Genomic DNA, 23,807 nt, shown 5'->3' on the forward strand with positions numbered 1-23,807 from the left:
AGATCCAGCGCAATCATGAATTCCTGTGGCTCTAAACCTGCAAGTACTGTCCGCAGAGATTCCATCTTGAATCTGTAGTAAGTATGCAATATTGGCCTGACCAAGCCATCCGGCTTTGGTACCACAACAGACTGGAATAATAACCGTGACCTTGTTGGTGTACAGGGACCGGAATCAAAACTGCTGACTCCAGCAGAGAGTGAATAGCAATTTACCGAACCGTCCTCTTCCTACACAGGCAGTCCTGTGTTGAAAAACCGCAGAGGCGGTAGACTGCTTTTAACACTAAATTGCGGATCCACCCATCTGTGGATATCTGCAACCATGCCAAATGTAACGTCTGAAGGCGTGCTCCCACAACTGGAGCACAGAGATGGGCTGGGAGCCCGTCATGCCACTGGCTTGCCGGTGACCGTAGCGTCCGGACGACTGGCGTTGGTTTGTTGAAAACCACGTCCTCGACCTCGCCTACCAGGCATGGCTGTTTGTCTACCACGGCCTCGAAAGGGCTGAGGTCTAAAGGATTCGAACGCTGGTCCAGAGTATCCCGTGAAAAATACCTTTGTCCAAATCAGGACCAAACAACCTTCGCATAATGTAATGCTTCTATTCTTCTCTCGACCTTTGCCTCCGCCTGCTAAGGACGCAGCCAGAGCGCTTGTCGTGCCACAACGAGTGACGCTGAAAGGCGAGAACTGACTAGGCAGACGTCCGTAGAAGCTGTACATAGATAATCAGCAGCTTCGCAGATTTGATCAGCGAGAAGCATAAGGTGGACGTTTTGTAGGGCGGACCTGAGTCCTGTTATCCAGACAAGCAACGCCGTAGTTACCCAAATGCCAACCAAACACGGTCGAAGCAACACCCCTGCTGCTGTATACAGCGACTCTAGCATAGCTCCCATGGAGATGTCACTGACTTTAGAAACGTGTAACTAGACCGAAATCGGCGAGGTTTCGAAACCTGTGTATCAGGATCCTATTAACATCTTATTTAGAGATTCCACGCTGGAGATCTGTGGCCTTAGTAAAGACCACGTTATAAATTGTCAGAGCCTCTTCAGTCCCTGTAAACTTCAGAGTCTGACGCACCCACACTCTCTGACTGCTGGTCTTCTCACATTCATCTTGCGCAGTTAGGCCTGGCATAGAATAGTCAGGATTGCAACATAGCAGAAACTGGGAATTTATAAGGCAAATTAAAACTCTTTGCAAAATAGGAGATGAAATGGGAGTATAAAGTATACTGTGCATGTGGTAGACCTCACCGGGAACCCACTGGTACAGACATTGCAGTGAAACAACTTTTCTGTCTTTGCTGGTGACTGACTTATTATGTAACCAGACAAATAAATAGACAAAGACAAACCAATTCCACCTCAGTAAAATTGTCAAAGTGCAGTGCACGTGGCCAGACCATAAGAAACCTGATGCAAAAATTCCTACCAACACCCCTGCGCCATCCGGTGGAGCAGTGTTGTAGGACAGGAACGTTCTGGAAAAGAAACAGAAAGTATGATTAAAATGGCCTCCAGCCATGTGCTTATAGTCAAAGAACATATAGCATATTTTGTTACATGACCATATATACATACATACAGTATAACAAGTGCTACACGAATGCATATATAACACAATGCAGCCCTTCTTTAGTATAGCCTGTCTATTGCTGCTGCTGTGGCATAATCTCTCCCCCCTGCAGCTGCGCTACAAGTAATAGGGACAGGGAAACTCCTGACTGCCCAGCATGAGCCCACTAGTTAGTAGATGGCTGCTTTACAGGGACAGACCGCGGCAGCAGTGTGCACTGTCCGCGGTCTGAGTGATCAGAGGCGCCGGCATCCTCCCCCCCCCCCCCCCCTGCTACCCTTAGTGTGTGCAGGGAGCGCTGGCAGTGCTGAGTTGCTGGCCGTTATTGAGACAGATCGCGGCAGCAGTGAACGCTGTCCGCGGTCTGAGGGAGCAGTTACCTTCCCCTAAGCGACGGAGCCTCCGGCCGTTACAGGGACAGACCGCGGCAACACTGAACGCTGTCCGCGGTCTGATTGCATTACAGGCAGGGAGCGCCGAGAACGGCGCTTGCAGCGGCCGTCCAGCGCGTCCCTCTGAGCGGCGCCAGGACTAGGGGAGCTGATAACAGCGGGGACGGAGCAGCGGCTCGGGCGACGCACATAGCAGTACCCCCACACGGCGGGGCGGCAGCGTGAGCTGACCGCCCCTGTCATAAATACCTGGGTTCCTGTGCTCTGACGGGGCTTCTACAGCAAGCTCCGTTCTACAGCCTCAGCTGAAGGTAGCTGATGTACTTGGACTCTGACGGGGCTTCTTCCAGCAAGCGCCGTCCAGTCCTTTCTGCAGTCTCAGCTGTTGTTAGCTGAGCTGCTTGTGGCTGTGAGGGGGCTCCTTTGTGAGGCCCGACACGCCAAGAGCTGCACGCAGCAGCTTCTATAATCCCGTACCCAGAGCTTTTGTGTAAGCTTGGAAGGGATTGTAATGTATAAAAAAGAAAAACAAAAATGTTTAAAAGTAAAAAATGTATGTCCCCCTCTGGAGGTCCACACTTGTGCTTCCTGTCCATGTGAGCACCGAAAAAACACTGGTATTCTGGGAGTATGGAGGGGAGGAGAGTTACTGAAATTTGAATATTCAGTGCCCAGTCCTTGCTAACACCGTCCATATCCCAAGAGTACTCCAGTGACCCCTAGTGGACGAAAAAAAAATTATGACAAAACAATAAAACTGCACTGGACTAGCAATACTAAGTAGTACTAAGTAAAGCTATATAGATTTATCAATACACAGTAAAGACTGGATGTATATCGCAGGGCACTTGTACTAAATAGCCCTGTAGTAATGCACTGTTTCTTAACGAACACTGTCAAAAGACATGTAGAATACTTAAGTGTCCTGTAAAATGCACAGCGCTGATGATGCAGGCGGCTTTACAGAGGAGACTTTGCCCATGCAGTCCCAGAATCAACTCAGCATGTGAAATGGCGCCCAAACGCTGACAGGGAGGGAGGGAGGGAGAGAGAGATGCAGCTCCAGGATGGGAACATTTACTCTAAATGGCGCCCTTGGGCTGGGGGAGGGGCTACAGGTCAAAGCCCTATGCCCTTGCTGGACTTCACCACCGGGTACTGCTGGCCTTAGCAAATGGATTTTTGTGAGAATCCAACCTGTGCCCTTGCCCTGGTGGTCTAGTGGGGTCCCTGTACCAACAACACAGTGTCCATGCCAGCGCGTGTGGCCTGCCTCCTAAAGGCTGCGCCGGATCGCGATTTACAGCGGGTCCCGCGTGGGGGACACTCTTACCGCCTCCCTTGATGCGGCCACGTGATCCCGGAGAGCTGCGGTTAGTGTGTGTGTGTCTGACCAGAAGAACTGCTGTAAGTACCCAACAACCAGGGCACGGGAGTACACAGCGAAGCCGGGGGAGGTGATGGAGCTGTAGCATGAGACGTCAAAATGACACCTAGCACTGAGTGCCTATGCTGCAGCCCTTGAAGTCTATCTTCTTTAAAAAAAAAAAAAAAAGCTCTTTTCAGGGCTGCTCTCTGTTAGTGTCCTGCACTGCAGGCACCAACTTACAAACTGAGCTCCTGTGCACGAAGGCGAGGTTTATAGAGGAGGCGGCGCTGAGAATCTTGGGAACAGTGAAAGCTTTTAGCCTGTTGGTGCCTCGGATCAAGATCCTACTCTACACCCCCTGATGTTATCCCTGTGGAACCCAGTGTACCCCACTGCAGAAATACTACACCCATTTTGTGTAAGCACGTGAGCAATTCTTTCGATTTGTGGGTTAAGGATTTGGTGGAAACGCCTTAATATCCAGTTTAACATCCTAATACCTTTTAGCAGATTACCGATTTCTTGTTTTACTGTGTTTTTTCCCTCACAAACTGCACGGAGATTCCTCTAGGATCGTATACATTACAAATAATTACAGCAGCATTACGAAGATTTGGAACAAGTTTGGCGCAAGATTCTATCACCTTTCTACTTTTCCTAATTATAGGTCAATCCAGAGTAGATGGTAGAGATGGATATTGATTATATATTAGGCCAAATTATTTTTGCGAAGTCAATTTTTTATAGTGAGTGATTCTGGAGTGTCTTAATTTTTCCAATAAATAGTATTACATTTACATGAGGATGTATGATTATTCCCTGTATTAATGGGATTTCATATTCACACAACAATTTTGGATAAGTGTGGTACTAATAAACCCACCTAAGTAGGATAAATTGGAAAACCACAGCAGTTTTTTTTTTACTTCACACTGGGTTTCTTCCAGAATATCGTCCTATTTATCATGACAGATCGCACATTGTCGAAGGCTACTGCCACAAGTAGCGGCCAAGCGGGTCCGTTCAGCCGCAAGGAGATTGCACATGGGCGCCTCTGCAGGCTCCCACACATGTGCAGCAGTCCCACAGCAGCCATATCCAATCGCAGCATGCTGCGGTTGAGCCAGATGGCAGGATGACGGGATTTTAAGGTGAATACATACATTGAAATGTATGTGTTCACACAGTGCGGCACAATGTATGTGTTCACTCGGATCCCGCAGAACAAGATCTGTGTGAACACACAACCCCCCCCTCCCAGCCAAGCGGGACCTGCTTGGCCGCTATGTGTGGCCAGAGCCTATTGTGAAGTCAGCTTTAACAAAACAACGCAATGTCCCAATTTCCCTTGAACTGTCGAGCAAACGATATAATGCACACACACACTGCAATCTTACAAACGACAGAACGATACTGTACATCATGCATTATTAGGTCATTTGATCCTTAACGACGTATCCGGTATGTACGTAGGTACTGCATACACAGTGCGCGATGCTGCTATAAATAGTTGACAATATCAGATTGACATGCATTTGCAACCAATCTGAAGATGCAACGAATGACTCGCACTGAAGGATGCGTCTTTCAGTTTCAGCTCAAACTGACAAGTCGCCTGATTTATCTCCTAATGTGTACCCAGCTTTAGGAAAGTACTGGGCTTTAATTCATGAGGCAGTATAACGTTCATTTCTCTTCAAAGTAATAAATTAGGTATATGAATTTTTTAATAATCTGTCAATCCATTTGATTTTAAGATGGAAATTTTCTACATACAGTAGTTATTTTCACATCAAGTGATTTAGGGGTCTATTCATGAAGCAGTGAAAAGAGTGGATAAGTGAGTCTGTGGAGAAGTTGCCCATGGCAACCAATCAGCTGCTCCAAACAATTTTGTATTATGCAAATAATAAATGTTACTTCAATGCTGATTGGTTGCCATGGGCAACTTCTCCACTGGCTCAGTTCTCCATACTTTCCACTGCTTCATGAATAGACCCCTTAGAAATATAAAAAGTTTGCATGTGGTTGGCTACACATTCTAATAGAGCCTTAAGCGAAGTCATGGGCACATTTATAATTGTAGTGGGACAAACAGGTGCTGCATTGTGAGCAGGTGAAGAGTCTGAGGAGGTATTTACCAAAGAACTAGCCAATCAGCTGCTAACAATCATTGTACAGGCTGTGTTTGAAAATTACAGTAGCTGATTGGTTAGTACTTTATTTCTCTTCACTTTATCTCCATACTTTGATAATTACCGCCTTAGTCACTTGGGAACTTGCTTACACATATTCATCTGAGTGTATAAATTTCTTAATTATATGCAGTAAGGTATTTACAAGACGTTTTTACTTTGTAGCCACACAAAATAAGATTCCTAGAATGGTTTGTGTATTGCACATGTAATAAAAACAAAACAATGTTTATACATATCAATAGCAAGAAGGCACATTTAATTCAGGCTTTAATGCTTCCCATTCAGTGCTTTATTTTATATTTTTTTCCTTTAAATTAATCCCACTCACAACAGTTTCAGGAAAAAAAGCATTTTACAATACCTTTCCAGTGGATTTATATTACTTTGACAGTTTTAAAAATCCATATATCATGAAATAAAAAAAAAAAATAACACCAATGCATAGCTTTTTACAACTGTACAGCAGAATAGCATGTCATTAATAGATCATACGATCACTAGACCATAAGGCAAAACTAAACATCACACATTTGTGCACAGAATATCCATTATTGCAAAAGCATAATTTGTTTCTGTACTATACAGGTTTTAGCAAACTTGACCAATAGTGTGGAAATTGCAAAGTTCCCTTTATTTCTTCCAGTGTTCAGATACAAAATATTAGTGATCTCTTTATATATATATTTACAAAGATTTGCACAGCTACAAAATAAATTACACATCAGGCTTGGCAACAGGATGCTCCACAAAATGTACACGCAGGGCGATAATACATTTTTAACATGTTCAGTTTAATTCATGACTCCTCTAGGAATCTGAAGCATAAGATTCTAATGAGGTCGTCTGGTACCCAATTTACAATACTGCAGTTTCTTGTGGAATATAATGTTACCAAAGACCGTACCATGGAAAAATAGCAGCAAGTCTTATGGCTACACACATATGGCTTTCTAGGCAGTAATTTAAATTGTCTCAAGTTTATTAGATTTTATAGACAAATAAGGTGGAAAATTAAGTGCCGGCATGTGACAAGTCTGACAAAGTACAAAAGTTCATGTTTTAAAAAATGGCATTACGATAGTTAAAATCCATCTATCCACTGCGCGAAGCCTCTTTCCACAAGAGTCCGGTTTATGGACACCACCTACAAAGCAAAAAATTGGGGACAGTGAGGATCATTTATGAAGCTTTACAATTATTTTTAAAGGCACTAGTAGCACTTTTGAAGGAAGATCTCTCCTTTTCGTGGCTGTCCATCAAGCCATAGGCTTTAGATGTCCAGGTCAAATTACAGCAGCTGGTGTGTGAGCATACAGCAACCATTACCAGTTGCTGTGTTCCAGAAATTCTTACAGTTCAAGGTTTCTCAAGTGACAAGGTCTCCTAATCTAAGGTCATTATGACAAACTCAGGCTCCAGAAAATAAGAATTTACTTACCGATAATTCTATTTCTCGGAGTCCGTAGTGGATGCTGGGGTTCCTGAAAGGACCATGGGGAATAGCGGCTCCGCAGGAGACAGGGCACAAAAGTAAAGCTTTCCGATCAGGTGGTGTGCACTGGCTCCTCCCCCTATGACCCTCCTCCAAGCCAGTTAGGTACTGTGCCCGGACGAGCGTACACAATAAGGGAGGAATTTTGAATCCCGGGTAAGACTCATACCAGCCACACCAATCACACCGTACAACTTGTGATCTAAACCCAGTTAACAGTATGATAACAGCGGAGCCTCTGAAAAGATGGCTCACAACAATAATAACCCGATTTTTGTAACTATGTACAAGTATTGCAGATAATCCGCACTTGGGATGGGCGCCCAGCATCCACTACGGACTCCGAGAAATAGAATTATCGGTAAGTAAATTCTTATTTTCTCTATCGTCCTAGTGGATGCTGGGGTTCCTGAAAGGACCATGGGGATTATACCAAAGCTCCCAAACGGGCGGGAGAGTGCGGATGACTCTGCAGCACCGAATGAGAGAACTCCAGGTCCTCCTTAGCCAGGGTATCAAATTTGTAGAATTTAGCAAACGTGTTTGCCCCTGACCAAGTAGCTGCTCGGCAAAGTTGTAAAGCCGAGACCCCTCGGGCAGCCGCCCAAGATGAGCCCACCTTCCTTGTGGAATGGGCATTTACATATTTTGGCTGTGGCAGGCCTGCCACAGAATGTGCAAGCTGAATTGTATTACACATCCAACTAGCAATAGTCTGCTTAGAAGCAAGAGCACCCAGTTTGTTGGGTGCATACAGGATAACAGCAAGTCAGTTTTCCTGACTCCAGCCGTCCTGGAACATATTTTCAGGGCCCTGACAACATCTAGCAACTTGGAGTCCTCCAAGTCCCTAGTAGGTGCAAGGCACCACAATAAGCTGGTTCAGGTGAAACACTGACACCACCTTAGGGAGAGAACTGGGGACGAGTCCGCAGCTCTGCCCTGTCCGAATGGACAAACAGATATGGGCTTTTTTTGAGAAAAAAACACCAATTTGACACTCGCCTGGTCCAGGCCAGGGCCAAGAGCATGGTCACTTTTCATGTGAGATGCTTCAAATCCACAGATTTGACTGGTTTTAAACCAATGTGACTTGAGGAATCCCAGAACTACGTTGAGATCCCACAGTGCCACTGGAGGCACAAAAGGGGGTTGTATATGCAATACTCCCTTGACAAACTTCTGGACTTCAGGAACTGAAGCCAATTCTTTCTGGAAGAAAATCGACAGGGCCGAAATTTGAACCTTAATGGACCCCAATTTGAGGCCCATAGACACTCCTGTTTGCAGGAAATGCAGGAAACGACCGAGTTGAAATTTCTTTGTGGGGCCTTCCTGGCCTCACACCACGCAACATATTTTCGCCACATGTGGTGATAATGTTGTGCGGTCACCTCCTTTCTGGCTTTGACCAGGGTAGGAATGACCTCTTCCGGAATGCCTTTTTCCCTTAGGATCCGGCTTTCCACCGCCATGCCGACAAACGCAGTTGCGGTAAGTCTTGGAACAGACATGGTACTTGCTGAAGCAAGTCCCTTCTTAGCGGCAGAGGCCATAAGACCTCTGTAAGCATCTCTTGAAGTTCCGGGCACCAAGTCCTTCTTGGCCAATCCGGAGCCATGAGTATAGTTCTTACTCCTCTACGTCTTATAATTCTCAGCACCTTAGGTATGAGAAGCAGAGGAGGGAACACATACACCGACTGGTACACCCACGGTGTTACCAGAACGTCCACAGCTATTGCCCGAGGGTCTCTTGACCTGGCGCAATACCTGTCCCGTTTTTTGTTCAGACGGGACGCCATCATGTCCACCTTTGGTATTTCCCAACGGTTTACAATCATGTGGAAAAAACTTCCCGATGAAGTTTCCACTCTCCCGGGTGGAGGTCGTGCCTGCTGAGGAAGTCTGCTTCCCAGTTTCCATTCCCGGGATGAAACACTGCTGACAGTGCTATCACATGATTTTCCGCCCAGCGAAAAGTCCTTGCAGTTTTTGCCATTGCCCTCCTGCTTCTTGTGTCGCCCTGTCTGTTTACGTGGGCGACTGCCGTGATGTTTTTCCCACTGGATCAATACCGGCTGACCTTGAAGCAGAGGTCTTGCTAAGCTTAGAGCATTATAAATTTACCCTTAGCTCCAGTATATTTATGTGGAGAAAAGTCTCCAGACTTGATCACACTCCCTGGAAATTTTTTCCTTGTGTGACTGCTCCCCAGCCTCTCGGGCTGGGCTCCGTGGTCACCAGCATCCAAACCTGAATGCCGAATCTGCGGCCCTCTAGAAGATGAGCACTCTATAACCACCACAGGAGAGACACCCTTGTCCTTGGATATAGGGTTATCCCGCTGATGCATCTGAAGATGCGATCCGGACCATTTGTCCAGCAGATCCCACTGAAAAGTTCTTGCGTGAAATCTGCCGAATGGAATTGCTTCGTAGGAAGCCACCATTTTTACCAGGACCCTTGTGCAATGATGCACTGTTTTTAGGAGGTTCCTGACTAGTTCGGATAACTCCCTGGCTTTCTCTTCCGGGAGAAACACCTTTTTCTGGACTGTGTCCAGAATCATCCCTAGGCACAGCAGACGTGTCGTCGGGATCAGCTGCGATTTTGGAATATTTAGAATCCACCCGTGCTGTTGTAGCAGTATCCGAGATAGTGCTACTCCGACCTCCAACTGTTCCCTGGACTATGCCCTTATCAGGAGATCGTCCAAGTAAGGGATAATTAAGACGCCTTTTCTTCGAAGAAGAATCATCATTTCGGCCATTACCTTGGTAAAGACCCGGGGTGCCGTGGACAATCCAAACGGCAGCGTCTGAAACCGATAGTGACAGTTCTGCACCACGAACCTGAGGTACCCTTAGTGAGAAGGGCAAATTTGGGACATAGAGGTAAGCATCCCTGATGTCCCGGGACACTATATAGTCCCCTTCTTCCTGGTTCGTTATCACTGCTCTGAGTGACTCCATCTTGATTTGAACCTTTGTAAGTGTTCAAAAAAATTTTTAGAATAAGTCTCACCTAGCCTTCTGGCTTCAGTACCACAATATAGTGTGGAATAATACCCCTTTTCTTGTAGTAGGAGGGGTAATTTAATTATCACCTGCTGGGAATACAGCTTGTGAATTTTTTCCCATACTGCCTCCTTGTCGGAGGGAGACCTTGGTAAAGCAGACTTCAGGAGCCTGCGAAGGGGAAACGTCTCGACATTCCAATCTGTACCCCTGGGATACTACTTGTAGGATCCAGGGGTCCTGTACGGTCTCAGCGTCATGCTGAGAGCTTGTCAGAAGCGGTGGAACGCTTCTGTTCCTGGGAATGGGCTGCCTGCTGCAGTCTTCTTCCCTTTCCTCTATCCCTGGGCAGATATGATCTTATAGGGACGAAAGGACTGAGGCTGAAAAGACGGTGTCTTTTTCTGCAGAGATGTGACTTAGGGTAAAAACGGCGGATTTTCCAGCAGTTGCCGTGGCCACCAGGTCCGATGGACCGACCCCAAATAACTCCTCTTCCTTTATACGGCAATACACCTTTGTGCCGTTTGGAATCTGCATCACCTGACCACTGTCGTGTCCATAACATCTTCTGGCAGATATGGACATCGCATTTACTCTTGATGCCAGAGTGCAAATATCCCTCTGTGCATCTCGCATATATAGAAATGCATCCTTTAAATGCTCTATAGTCAATAAAATACTGTCCCTGTCAAGGGTATCAATATTTTTAGTCAGGGAATCCGACCAAGCCACCCCAGCTCTGCACATCCAGGCTGAGGCGATCGCTGGTCGCAGTATAACACCAGTATGTGTGTATATACTTTTTATGATATTTTCCAGCCTCCTGTCAGCTGGTCCTTGAGGACGGCCCTATCTATAGACGGTACCGCCACTTGTTTTGATAAGCGTGTGAGCGCCTTATCCACCCTAAGGGGTGTTTCCCAACGCGCCCTAACTTCTGGCGGGAAAGGGTATACCGCCCATAATTTTCTATCGGGGGGAACCCACGCATCATCACACACTTTATTTAATTTATCTGATTCAGGAAAAACTACGGTAGTTTTTTCACATCCCACATAATACCCTCTTTTGTGGTACTTGTAGTATCAGAAATATGAAACACCTCCTTCATTGCCTTTAACGTGTGGCCCTAATAAGGAATACGTTTGTTTATTCACCGTCGACACTGGATTCAGTGTCCCTGTCTGTGTCGACCGACTAAAGTAAACGGGCGTTTTAAAACCCCTGACGGTGTTTTTGAGACGTCTGGACCGTACTAATTGTTTGTCGGCCGTCTCATGTCGTCAACCGACCTTGCAGCGTGTTGACATTATCACGTAATTCCCTAAATAAGCCATCCATTCCGGTGTCGACTCCCTAGAGAGTGACATCACCATTACAGGCAATTGCTCCGCCTCCTCACCAACATCGTCCTCATACATGTCGACACACACGTACCGACACACAGCACACACACAGGGAATGCTCTGGTAGAGGACAGGACCCACTAGCCCTTTGGAGAGACAGAGGGAGAGTTTACCAGCACACACCAAAAACGCTATAATTATATAGGGACAACCTTATATAAGTGTTTTCCCTTATAGCATCTTTTTTATATATTTCTAACGCCAATTTAGTGCCCCCCCTCTCTGTTTTAACCCTGTTTCTGTAGTGCAGTGCAGGGGAGAGCCTGGGAGCCTTCCCTCCAGCCTTTCTGTGAGGGAAAATGGCGCTGTGTGCTGAGGAGATAGGCCCCGCCCCTTTTTCGGCGGCCTCGTCTCCCGCTCTTAACGGATTCTGGCAGGGGTTAAATATCTCCATATAGCCTCCGGAGGCTATATGTGAGGTATTTTTAGCCAAAATAGGTATTCATTTGCCTCCCAGGGCGCCCCCCTCCCAGCGCCCTGCACCCTCAGTGACTGCCGTGTGAAGTGTGCTGAGAGGAAAATGGCGCACAGCTGCAGTGCTGTGCGCTACCTTTAGAAGACTGAGGAGTCTTCTGCCGCCGATTCTGGACCTCTTCTTACTTCAGCATCTGCAAGGGGGCCGGCGGCAAGGCTCCGGTGACCATCCAGGCTGTACCTGTGATCGTCCCTCTGGAGCTGATGTCCAGTAGCCAAGAAGCCAATCCATCCTGCACGCAGGTGAGTTCACTTCTTCTCCCCCAAGTCCCTCGTTGCAGTGATCCTGTTGCCAGCAGGACTCACTGTAAAATAAAAAACCTAAGCTAAACTTTTCTAAGCAGCTCTTTAGGAGAGCCACCTAGATTGCACCCTTCTCGGCCGGGCACAAAAATCTAACTGGCTTTGAGGAGGGTCATAGGGGGAGGAGCCAGTGCACACCACCTGATCGGAAAGCTTTACTTTTGCGCCCTGTCTCCTGCGGAGCCGCTATTCCCCATGGTCCTTTCAGGAACCCCAGCATCCACTAGGACGATAGAGAAATACCACATTTCTGACTGGAAAATGTGGACTGAATTAAATACTTGTATGACCTGCTTAAGCAGCTTACTATTACATGCCCATAGTAAGTGCTTTTAGCCAGAGGAAATCATGAGTTACTCATCAATATGCTAAAGAGACAACAAATGAAAAAAAAATATATATTTTTTATTAATATAATCTACATCTTCACATAAGAAATAGAAGAGCTAGAGAACATTTTGTGTCACTGACTGAATATATTATAATGAAGGGCTAAAACTGACAGGTAGCCTCTCTCATTCACTAAAGGACACCCCTAAAATGTCAAAGCAAAAATCTATATATCAAGAAGTAATTAGACTAGGAAGCCTTAATAATATACGAGCTGTGTTCATACATCTTCGTGGCATTTGCACAAAACTGCCTCTTGTCAAACGAGGTCCCCTAAGAAACTGCTAGCATCCAGCATCTTTTTTTGCTGAAAAGAGATCTTTGATGCAACGATATGCATATAAGACACACCAGAAGACTATGCTGAAATATTTGATATCTGACACTTGTACTGTATAGCTGTAGGCGGGCTGGGGTCGCGATGCCGGTGGTCAGAATACAGACCGCGACATCCCAACAGGGGAAGCTAAGTATACTTACCTTGACCCCATGCCCCTGCCCCCCTGATCCTGACGGATCCCCTGTGGGCAAACGAGTCTCTGAATCTGTATACGAAGTGCTACGATGCAGCAGCTGCAGATTTTTTTTTTATCATGCAAAGTCCTGTTGTGCTTCATGTAAAGACTCAGTTACACATAGATATAAAAGAGTTGATTAATCAGCAGTCTCCTGGTATGTACTTATCAATCATGCAACGTGTCGGATTAGCTCCAAAATGTATTCTGCAGCAGCAGCACAATGATCCCAAATATACAGCCAATGTAATTAAGAACCATTTTCAGCATAAAAAAAGAACAAGGAGTCCTGGAAGTAATGACATGGCACCCAAAGAGCCCTGATGCTCTGTCTGGGATTATATGAAGAGACAGAAGGATTTGAGCAAGCCTACATCCACAGTACATCTGTGGTTAGTGCTCCAAGATACTTGGAACAACCTCCATGCAGAGTTCCTTCAAAAACTGTGTGCAAGTGTACCTAGAAGAATTGATGCTGTTTTGAAGGCAAAGGGTGGTCACACCAAACACAGATTTGATTAAGATTTCTCTTCTGTTCCTTCACTTTTATTTTTATCAATTAACCAAATTCAAACTATTAGCACTTCTATTCTTACTTTGCAGCGTTTTTCCACGCGTGTGTAAAACTTTTGAAAAAAAATAAAAATAAAATTATATACATATATACATATATATATATATATATATATATATATATATATATATATTTATTTGATAAATAAATGAGAGAAAGCGCACAAGAGAAAATCTAAAAAAATAAAAAAAATTATACTGTACTTAAGACCTCACCTCATCAGCCACCATACTCCATAACTGCACAAGTGGAAGTCCTGTTGCACCATCATAATTTGTAACCTGTGAAACAGAAAACAAAAATAACTTCATATGAGTTTTAGCGAGGAGATATTTACGATGAGCTATAATTTGAAAGCCACTTTTAGTCAAAAGAATCCTGAGCAGCTTAACTAGATAATTTCAAATGAGCCAATGAATCTATTCCCGCATATCAAACAATCGGGTGGCATTCTGAGAACACTTTTACTCTGTACTATGTACAGATGTGTCCTCATACATTTAGCCTTAACACGCCATGCAGCGCGAGTTGCCAGGTCCCATGCAACTCAATCATCGGGCATCGTTTGCTTGCTGAAAACACGTCTTAAGCTGGGTACACATTAGGCGATTCTTTGAACGATTACCCGATTTCCGACAGATCGGAAAGAGAAAGAAGTAGTCAAATGCGTATGCTCTATTGTGCACTCCCGCAGATCGTCAGTCGCATCTTCAGATCAGTCATATCTGAAGATGTGGCAGACGACCCTATGCATTTGAATGCGCTGGGGTAAATAAATATATATATATATATATATATATATATATATATATATATATATATATATATATATATATATATATATATATATATATTAGTGTGGTTGTTCACCAGATCGTGCAGTGTGTACGGGCCATGAAATACATCATTCCATCACATCTGGAATGATATATCCGCAACTAATTGCTGGAAATGATCCCCACACGCGAGGAAAGGCTATGCAATAAAATAGCTTTTCCCGCAAAGAAAAAATAAGATTTTACTCACCGGTAAATCTATTTCTCGTAGTCCGTAGTGGATACTGGGAACTCCGTAAGGACCATGGGGAATAGCGGCTCCGCAGGAGACTGGGCACAACTAAAGAAAGCTTTAGGTCACCTGGTGTGCACTGGCTCCTCCCACTATGACCCTCCTCCAAGCCTCAGTTAGGACACTGTGCCCGGACGAGCTGACATAAGGAGGAAGGATTTTGAATCCCGGGTAAGACTCATACCAGCCACACCAATCACACCATATAACTCGTGATACTATACCCAGTTAACAGTATGAATATAACTGAGCCTCTCAACAGATGGCTCAACTATATACAAGTATTGCAGACAATCCGCACTTGGGATGGGCGCCCAGCATCCACTACGGACTACGAGAAATAGATTTACCGGTGAGTAAAATCTTATTTTCTCTGACGTCCTAAGTGGATGCTGGGAACTCCGTAAGGACCATGGGGATTATACCAAAGCTCCCAAACGGGCGGGAGAGTGCGGATGACTCTGCAGCACCGAATGAGAGAACTCCAGGTCCTCCTCAGCCAGGGTATCAATTTTGTAGAATTTAGCAAACGTGTTTGCCCCTGACCAAGTTGCAGCTCGGCAAAGTTGGAAAGCAGAGACCCCTCGGGCAGCTGCCCAAGATGAGCCCACCTTCCTTGTGGAATGGGCTTTTACAGATTTTGGCTGCGGTAGTCCAGCCGCAGAATGCGCCAGCTGAATTGTGCTACAAATCCAGCGAGCAATAGTCTGCTTAGAAGCAGGAGCACCCAGTTTGCTGGGTGCATACAGGATAAACAGCGAGTCAGTTCTCCTGACTCTAGCCGTCCTGGAAACATAATTTTTCAAGGCCCTGACTACGTCCAGTAACCTGGAATCCTCCAAGTCCCTAGTAGCCGCAGGCACTACAATAGGTTGGTTCAAGTGAAAAGCTGATACCACCTTAGGGAGAAACTGGGGACGAGTCCTCAATTCTGCCCTATCCATATAGAAAATCAGATAAGGACTTTATATGACAAAGCCGCCAATTCTGATACACGCCTGGCCGAAGCCAAGGCCAATAACATGACCACTTTCCGCGTGAGATATTTTAGATCCACGGTTTTTAGTGGCTCACACCAATGTGATTTTAAGAAACTCAACACCACGTTGAGAACCCAAGGTGCCACTGGAGGCACAACCGGGGGCTGAATATGCAGCACTCCTTTTACAATGTCTGAACTTCAGGTACTGAAGCTAGTTCTTTCTGGAAGAAAATCGACAGAGCCGAGATCTGTACCTTAATGGAGCCTAATTTTAGGCCCATAGACACTCCTGCTTGTAGGAAATGCAGAAATCGACCTAGTTGAAATTCCTCTGTTGGGGCCTTTTTTGGCCTCACACCAAGCAACATATTTTCGCCATATGCGGTGATAATGTTTTGCAGTTACATCTTTCCTGGCTTGAATCAGCGTAGGAATGACTTCCTCCGGAATGCCCTTTTCCTTTAGGATCCGGCGTTCAACCGCCATGCCGTCAAAACGTAGCCGCGGTAAGTCTTGGAACAGACAGGGCCCCTGCTGCCGCAGGTCCTGTCTGAGCGGCAGAGGCCATGGGTCCTCTGATATAATTTCTTGAAGTTCTGAGTACCAAGCTCTTCTTGGCCAATCCGGAAACACGAGTATCGTTCTTACTCCTCGCCTTCCTATTATTCTCAGTACCTTTTGTATGAGAGGCAGAGGGGGGAACACATAAACCGACTGGTACACCCACGGTGTTACCAGAGCGTCCACAGCTATCGCCTGAGGGTCCCTTGACCTGGCGCAATATCTTTTATAGCTTTTTGTTGAGGCGGGACGCCATCATGTCCACCTGTGGCCTTTCCCAATGGTGTACAATCCTTTGGAAGACTTCTGGATGAAATCCCCACTCTCCCGGGTGGAGGTCGTGTCTGCTGAGAAGATCTTCTTCCCAGTCGTCCACTCCGGGAATGAACACTGCTGACAGTGTTAACACATGATTTTCCGCCCATCGGAGAATCCTTGTGGCTTCTGCCATCGCCATCCTGCTTCTTGTGCCGCCCCGTTGGTTTACATGGGCGACTGCCGTGATGTTGTCTGATTGGATCAGTACCGGCTGGTTTTGAAGCAGAGGCCTTGCCTGACTCAGGGCATTGTAAATGGCCCTCAGTTCCAGAATATTTATGTGTAGGGAAGTCACCTGACTTGACCAAAGTCCCTGGAAGTTTCTTCCCTGTGTGACTGCCCCCCCAGCCTCAAAGGCTGGCATCCATGGTCACTAGGACCTAGTCCTGTATGCCGAACCTGCGGCCCTCTTGAAGATGGGCACTCTGCAGCCACCACAGTAGAGATACCCTGGTCCTTGAAGACAGGGTTATCAGCCGATGCATCTGAAGCTGTGATCCGGACCACTTGTCCAACAGGTCCCACTGAAAAGTTCTTGCATAGAACCTACCGAATGGGATTGCTTCGTAGGAAGCTACCATTTTCCCCAGGACTCGCGTGCAATGATGCACCGATACCTGTTTTGGCTTCAGGAGGTCTCTGACTAGAGATGACAGCTCCTTGGCTTTCTCCTCCGGGAGAAACACTTATTTCTGTTCTGTGTCCAGAACCATCCCCAGGAACAGTAGACGTGTCGTAGGAACCAGCTGTGACTTTGGACTGTTTAGAATCCAACCGTGCTGTTGTAGCACTTTCCAAAATAGTGCTACCCCGACTAGCAACTGCTCCTTGGACCTTGCCCTTATAAGGAGATTGTCCAAGTACGGGAAAATTAAAACTCCCTTTTTTCGAAGGAGTATCATCATTTCGGCCATTACCTTGGTAAACACCCTCGGTGCCATGTACAGTCCAAACGGTAGTGTCTGGACTTGGTAATGGTAATCCTGTACCACAAATCTGAGGTACTCCTGGTGAGGATGGTAAATGGGGACATGCAGGTAAGCATCCTTGATGTCCCGGGATCCCATGTAATCCCCCTCGTCCAGGCTTGCAATAACCGCTCTGAGCGATTCCATCTTGAACTTGAATTTTTTTATGTATGTGTTCAAGGATTTTAAATATAAAATGGGTCACACCGAACCATGCGGTTTCGGTACCCCAAACCGTGTGGAATAGTAACCCCGTCCTTGTTGAAGTAGGGGCACCTTGAGTATTACCTGCTGGGAATACAGCTTATTAATTGCCTCTAGCGCAGCCTCCCTGCCTGAGGGAGTTGTCGGCAAGGCATATTTGAGGAAACGGCGGGGGGGGAGACATCTCGAATTCCAGCTTGTACCCCTGAAATACTACTTGAATGAAACAGGGATCCACCTGTGAGCGAGCCCACTGATCGCTGAAATTTTTGAGACGGCCCCCCACCGTACCTGGCTACACCTGTGGAGCCCCCGCGTCATGCTGTTGACTCAGAGGAAGCGAGAGAAGAATTTTGATTCCGGGAACAGGCTGACTGGTGCAGCTTTTTCCCTCTTCCCATGTCTCTGTACAGAAAGGAAGCGCCTTTGACCAGCTTGCTTTTCTGAAGCCTAAAGGACTGTACCTGATAATACAGTGCTTTCTTAGGCTGTGAGGAAACCTGAGGTAAAAATATTTCTTCCCAGCTGTTGCTGTGGATACGAGGTCCCAGAGACCATCCCCAAATAATTCCTCACCCTTATAAGGCAGAATCTCTATGCGCCTTTTAAAGTCAGCATCACCTGTCCAGTGACAGGTCTCTAATACCCTCCTGACAGAATGGACATTACATTAATTTTGGATGCCAGCCGGCAAAATATCCCTCTGTGCATCCCTCATATATAAGACGACGTCTTTAATATGTTCTTATGTTTGACAGGGTCACCGACCACGCTGCAGCAGCACGATCTGCAGGTCTCAGTCTAGTACCTGAGTGTGTAAATACAGACTTCAGGATAGCCTCCTGCTTTTTATCAACAGGTACCTTCAAAGTGGCCGTTCCTAAAACGGCAGTGCCACCTTTTTTGACAACCGTGTGAGCGCCTTATCCACCCTAGGGGATATCTCCCAGCGTAACTTATCCTCTGGCGGGAAAGGGTACGCCATCAGTAACTTTTTAGAAATTACCAGTTTCTTATCGGGGGGAACCCACGCTTTTCACACACTTCATTCATTCATCTGATGGGGGAACAAAACACTGCCTGCTTTTTCTCCCCAACATAAAAACCCATTTTTAGAGGGTTAATGTCAGAAATGTGTAACACATTTTTTTTATTGCCGGAATCAAGTCACGGATGTTCCTAGTGGATTGTGTATATGTCTCAACCTTGTCGACACTGGAGTCAGACTCCATGTCGACATCTGTGTCTGCCATCTGAGTGAGCGGGCGTTTTTGAGCCCCTGATGGCCTTTGAGATGCCTGGGCAGGCGCGGACTGAGAAGCCGGCTGTCCCACAGCTGTTACGTCATCCACCCTTTTATGTAAGGAGTTGACACTGTCGGTTAATATCTTTCACCTAACCATCCACTCTGGTGTCGGCCCCACAGGGGGCGACATCACATTTATCGGCATCTGCTCCGTCACCATATAAGCCTCCTCATTAAACATGTCGACACAGCCGTACCGACACACCGCACACACACAGGGAATGCTCTGACTGAGGACAGGACCCCACAAAGCCCTTTGGGGAGACAGAGAGAGAGTATGCCAGCACACACCAGAGCGCTATATAATGTGGGGATTAACACTATAACTGAGTGAAATTTCCCCAATAGCTGCTTGTATATATAATATTGCGCCTAAATTTAGTGCCCCCCCTCTCTTTTTAACCCTTTGAGCCTGAAAACTACAGGGGAGAGCCTGGGGAGCTTTCTTCCAGCTGCACTGTGAAGAGAAAATGGCGCCAATGTGTCTGAGGGAGATAGCTCCGCCCCTTTTTCGCTGACTTTTCTCCCGCTTTTTTCTGGATTCTGGCAGGGGTATTTACCACATATATAGCCTCTGGGGCTATATATTGTGGTATTTTTGCCAGCCAAGGTGTTTTTATTGCTGCTCAGGGCGCGCCCCCCCCCCCCCCCCCCCCCCCCCAAGCGCCCTGCACCCTCAGTGACCGGAGTGTGAAGTGTGTATGAGGAGCAATGGCGCACAGCTGCAGTGCTGTGCGCTACCTTGGTGAAGACTGATGTCTTCTGCCGCCGATTTTCCGGACCTCTTCTTGCTTCTGGCTCTGTAAGGGGGACGGCGGCGCGGCTCCGGGACCGAACACCAAGGCTGGGCCTGCGGTCGATCCCTCTGGAGCTAATGGTGTCCAGTAGCCTAAGAAGCCCAAGCTGGCTGCAAGCAGGCAGGTTCGCTTCTTCTCCCCTTAGTCCCTCGCTGCAGTGAGCCTGTTGCCAGCAGGTCTCACTGAAAATAAAAAACCTAATTCTATACTTTCTTTCTAGAAGCTCAGGAGAGCCCCTAGTGTGCATCCAACCTCGGCCGGGCACAAAATCTAACTGAGGCTTGGAGGAGGGTCATAGTGGGAGGAGCCAGTGCACACCCGGTGACCTAAAGCTTTCTTTAGTTGTGCCCAGTCTCCTGCGGAGCCGCTATTCCCCATGGTCCTTACGGAGTTCCCAGCATCCACTTAGGACGTCAGAGAAAATTAAATAAATCAAGATTCGCACAAAACACTCACTGATTCAACGTAAATTGCTGAATCAGTGGGGTCTTTTCCCACGCGCGACTCAAATTTGTGTGTGATTATGTGGACTTTACCTTTGCATGAGCTGGGAGGTTCAGTCCGTCTGCAGGGACTCACAAGTGGGGTAAACTCCGCTAACTGAATAAGTCTGAGGCCAGCAATGACCGGCCTAACTGAATTCCCCCCATAAAGGGAGCAATTACCTGTGCAAGCAAAGCTGTGCCTTTTGTCATCTCATTTGCAGCGACATCTGCCTCTGTGGAGAAGTGATCTTCATCTAACAATAATAAAAAGTAAAATGTAGAATGACATCTAGAGTGAAAGATAATGCATCTTAGAATTCTCAACCACATACACACAAGATATCTATATACACAGTGGCTTGTAGGAGTACTCAACACCCTAAAAACTGACTTGTCTACATTAAAAATGGTAATTGCAACTATTGGGTTAGATGTAGTAACAATTACTATGGGGGAAAAGTGGTATCAGCACAGTGAGTCGGCTGGGCAGTGTGAGACAGCGCATCAGCACCAGGCGTGTGTGGGGGTCGGACAGGGCTCGTCGGATTGGAGAGTATTCTTTCCCCCACTCCAGCAAACGAGATGTTTATACATCACTACTGCTTCCTGCGGGTATTATACATCTACCCCATTGTTATGTAAAACTATTTAGTCACAAGGACCATACCACTCTTGGGTGTGTGGTTGCACTCTGATATACACAAGGATGAAGGCAGAATGCATTCAACCATCCAAGGTACGTGTATATCAGAGGGACCCAAGAGTGCTATATAATCATAAAATGGAACCTGCTGCTGTATGCGATACAAATGAGGGAAAAAATGATCCTGTCCAAGTTCTTTGAAAAGATCATCACTGTTCCAGTCATCTTTGGTGAAAATTGAGGTAAGTATCTTTGTATTATGTAGTAATTATGACATTTAACCTATTTCTCTCAGAAATCTGTATGGCTGTCAGTGAGGCAGGTGTGGGTTGCTTTTCTAGGAAAAGTGTGAGTGTCGCTGTTGTCTACACGTGACGTGATACTGCTGTGGCTCTGGGTGGTTTTGGTGACCACTGGAAGTAGGTCAGTCGTACGGTTATGCTGGGAAGAGTGTTGTCGTTGGGAAATAATGGGCAGCCGTGATTTAGTGAATCCAATTATGTTAGTGGAATTTCGGTCATAACTCACCATTTTAGTTAAAAAAAAAAAAAAAGAAGAACACACACACCACACAACACATTAGCAATAATAAGTTGGATGTACTCAGACTTCATACACTGTCATTACAATGGCAACACCAGACAATGCCCATATAACCTAGAACTACGTTAAATATTTACCTGTGACTGGAATCACATTATCCAAAAGAACTTCTGCACCCTGGAAAGGCAATGAAACAAAATCTGACCTGAGGGGGGAAAACAAACATGCAGACATTAAGGTTTTTTCTACAAACAGTGAACAAACTATTAAAATGGGGTGTGGATTAAAGACCCTCCCAAGATAGCAAGAAAGAAAGAAAGAGTCATTCTATTTTTGGGAATCTTTCCCTTTACCAGCAACAGTTACCAGCCTGCTGGATCTGCTCTTCAGGAAATGCCTGGGATTGTTAGCACTAAAGGTCCATACACACTTAACGATATAATGAGCGACGTCGCTCATTTTCCCCCTCCTTGAGCGACGTCGCTCATTATATCGTTAAGTGTGTATGCCGCCAGCGACGATCGATGCGCGGCCCCGCGGGTCGGCAACGATCGTTGCTGTCGGTAGGGCATGCATGAAGGATGTGGACTGTCGTCCACGACCTTCATGCAGGGCTGGCGGGGGCGTGACGTCATATCGCTCAGTGCGTACAGGCGGCCGCCGACCGGCCGGCCCGTGAGGGGGAGACGTTAGACGATGTCGCTCACAGAGCGACATCGTCTAATGTGTATGGGCCTTTAGGTCAATCTGTATGTTTGGGACGATCACCAAACCAATATACACATATCAATAGTACTATCCGTTTATTACAGCACACTACCACCACTTGCATTGTTAAATTTGAAACCACTGGGATGAGTATCAGAGATCAAACTCTGGAGGCAGACGTGTTCATAATGCGATTTAAGGAAATTAAACAAGTTTTAATTAAATTTTGTAGACTGTAGTTCACTAATACTTTTAGTCAAAATTTTAGTTTATTTCAGGACTAAAAATAAGATTTTAATTACCTACCGGTAAATCCCTTTCTCGTAGTCCATAAGGGATATTGAAGAATCTAGTACGATGGGATAGACGGGGTACATAAAGGAGCAGATGGACTCTAAAAATTTCTTCACTGGGTGTGCTGGCTCCTCCCCTTTATGTCCCCTCCCACAGGCAGTTATAGGTAAAAATGTGCCCGAAGGAGAAAGGACATATATGAGAGAAGGAAACATGACAATGAGTGGTGAGATTTATAAACTAGCACACCACTAACATACGACCAGCAACGGCTGGTAACAGCAGCAACAACTTAAACATAGAATTTGTCGGCAGATAAGAACCACTTGGCCCATCTAGTCTGCCCCCTTTTTTTTTTTTAATATTATTTTTTTATCTCTAACCTTATTTGATCCTTATTTCTTTGTAAGGATATCCTTATGTCTATCCCATGCATGTTTAAATTGCTCTACTGTCTTGGCCTCTACCACCTCTGATGGGAGGCTATTCCACTTGTCCACTACCCTTTCTGTGAAATAATTTTTCCGCAAATTTCCCCTGAACCTCCCCCCTCCAGTCTCAGTGCATGTCCTCGTGTCCTTTTGCTTCTCTTAATTTGGAGAATGTTTCCCTCCTGGACTTTGTTGAAACCCTTGATCTATTTGAAAGTTTCTATCATGTCCCCCCTTTCCCTTCTCTGCTCCAAACTATACATATTGAGATTTCTTAGTCTTTCTGGGTATGTTTTGTGATGTAGGCCATGCACCATTTTAGTTGCCCTCCTTTGTACAGTTTCTAATGTATTAATATCCTTTTGAAGATATGGCCTCCAGAACTGAATACAGTATTCTAGATGAGGCCGTACCAATGACCTATACAGTGGCATTATTACTTCTTTCTTTCTGCTGCTGATTCCTCTCCCAATGCAGCCAAGCATCTGACTAGCTTTCCTCATTGCCTTGTTACATTGCTTACCTGCCTTTAAGTCATCTGAAATAGTAACTCCTAGATCCCTTTCCTCCTCAGTAGTTTCCAGTATAGTGCCATTAATACTGTATTTAGCTTTAGGATTTTTGAGACCCAAGTGCATGATTTTGCATTTTTTGGCATTAAACTGTAATTGCCAGACTCTTGACCATTCCTCTAGTCTACCTAGATCCTCAATCATTTGTTTTACCCCACCTGGTGTGTCTACCCTGTTGCATACCTTTGTGTCATCTGCAAAAA

General features: G+C 46.0%; 1 protein-coding gene across 2 annotated transcripts in view; it reads right to left on the reverse strand.

Annotated features, from left to right (window-relative positions):
• Positions 1 to 5,814: 5,814 nt before the first annotated feature.
• The window catches only part of AKAP1 (A-kinase anchoring protein 1), a 163,532-nt gene continuing 145,539 nt past the window's right edge, over positions 5,815 to 23,807 (reverse strand). For both annotated transcript variants that reach the window (XM_063953651.1, XM_063953650.1), the window contains exons 8-11: positions 21,737 to 21,804; positions 20,594 to 20,667; positions 13,940 to 14,005; positions 5,815 to 6,692 (exon numbers count right to left, since the gene is read on the reverse strand). In XM_063953651.1, the coding sequence (XP_063809721.1) occupies positions 6,630 to 6,692; positions 13,940 to 14,005; positions 20,594 to 20,667; positions 21,737 to 21,804 (271 nt within the window). In that variant the 3' untranslated portion in view covers positions 5,815 to 6,629. The remainder of the gene's footprint in view (positions 6,693 to 13,939; positions 14,006 to 20,593; positions 20,668 to 21,736; positions 21,805 to 23,807) is intronic.

The sequence above is a fragment of the Pseudophryne corroboree genome, chromosome 2 (assembly GCF_028390025.1).
Source record: "Pseudophryne corroboree isolate aPseCor3 chromosome 2, aPseCor3.hap2, whole genome shotgun sequence".
NCBI lineage: Eukaryota > Metazoa > Chordata > Amphibia > Anura > Myobatrachidae > Pseudophryne > Pseudophryne corroboree.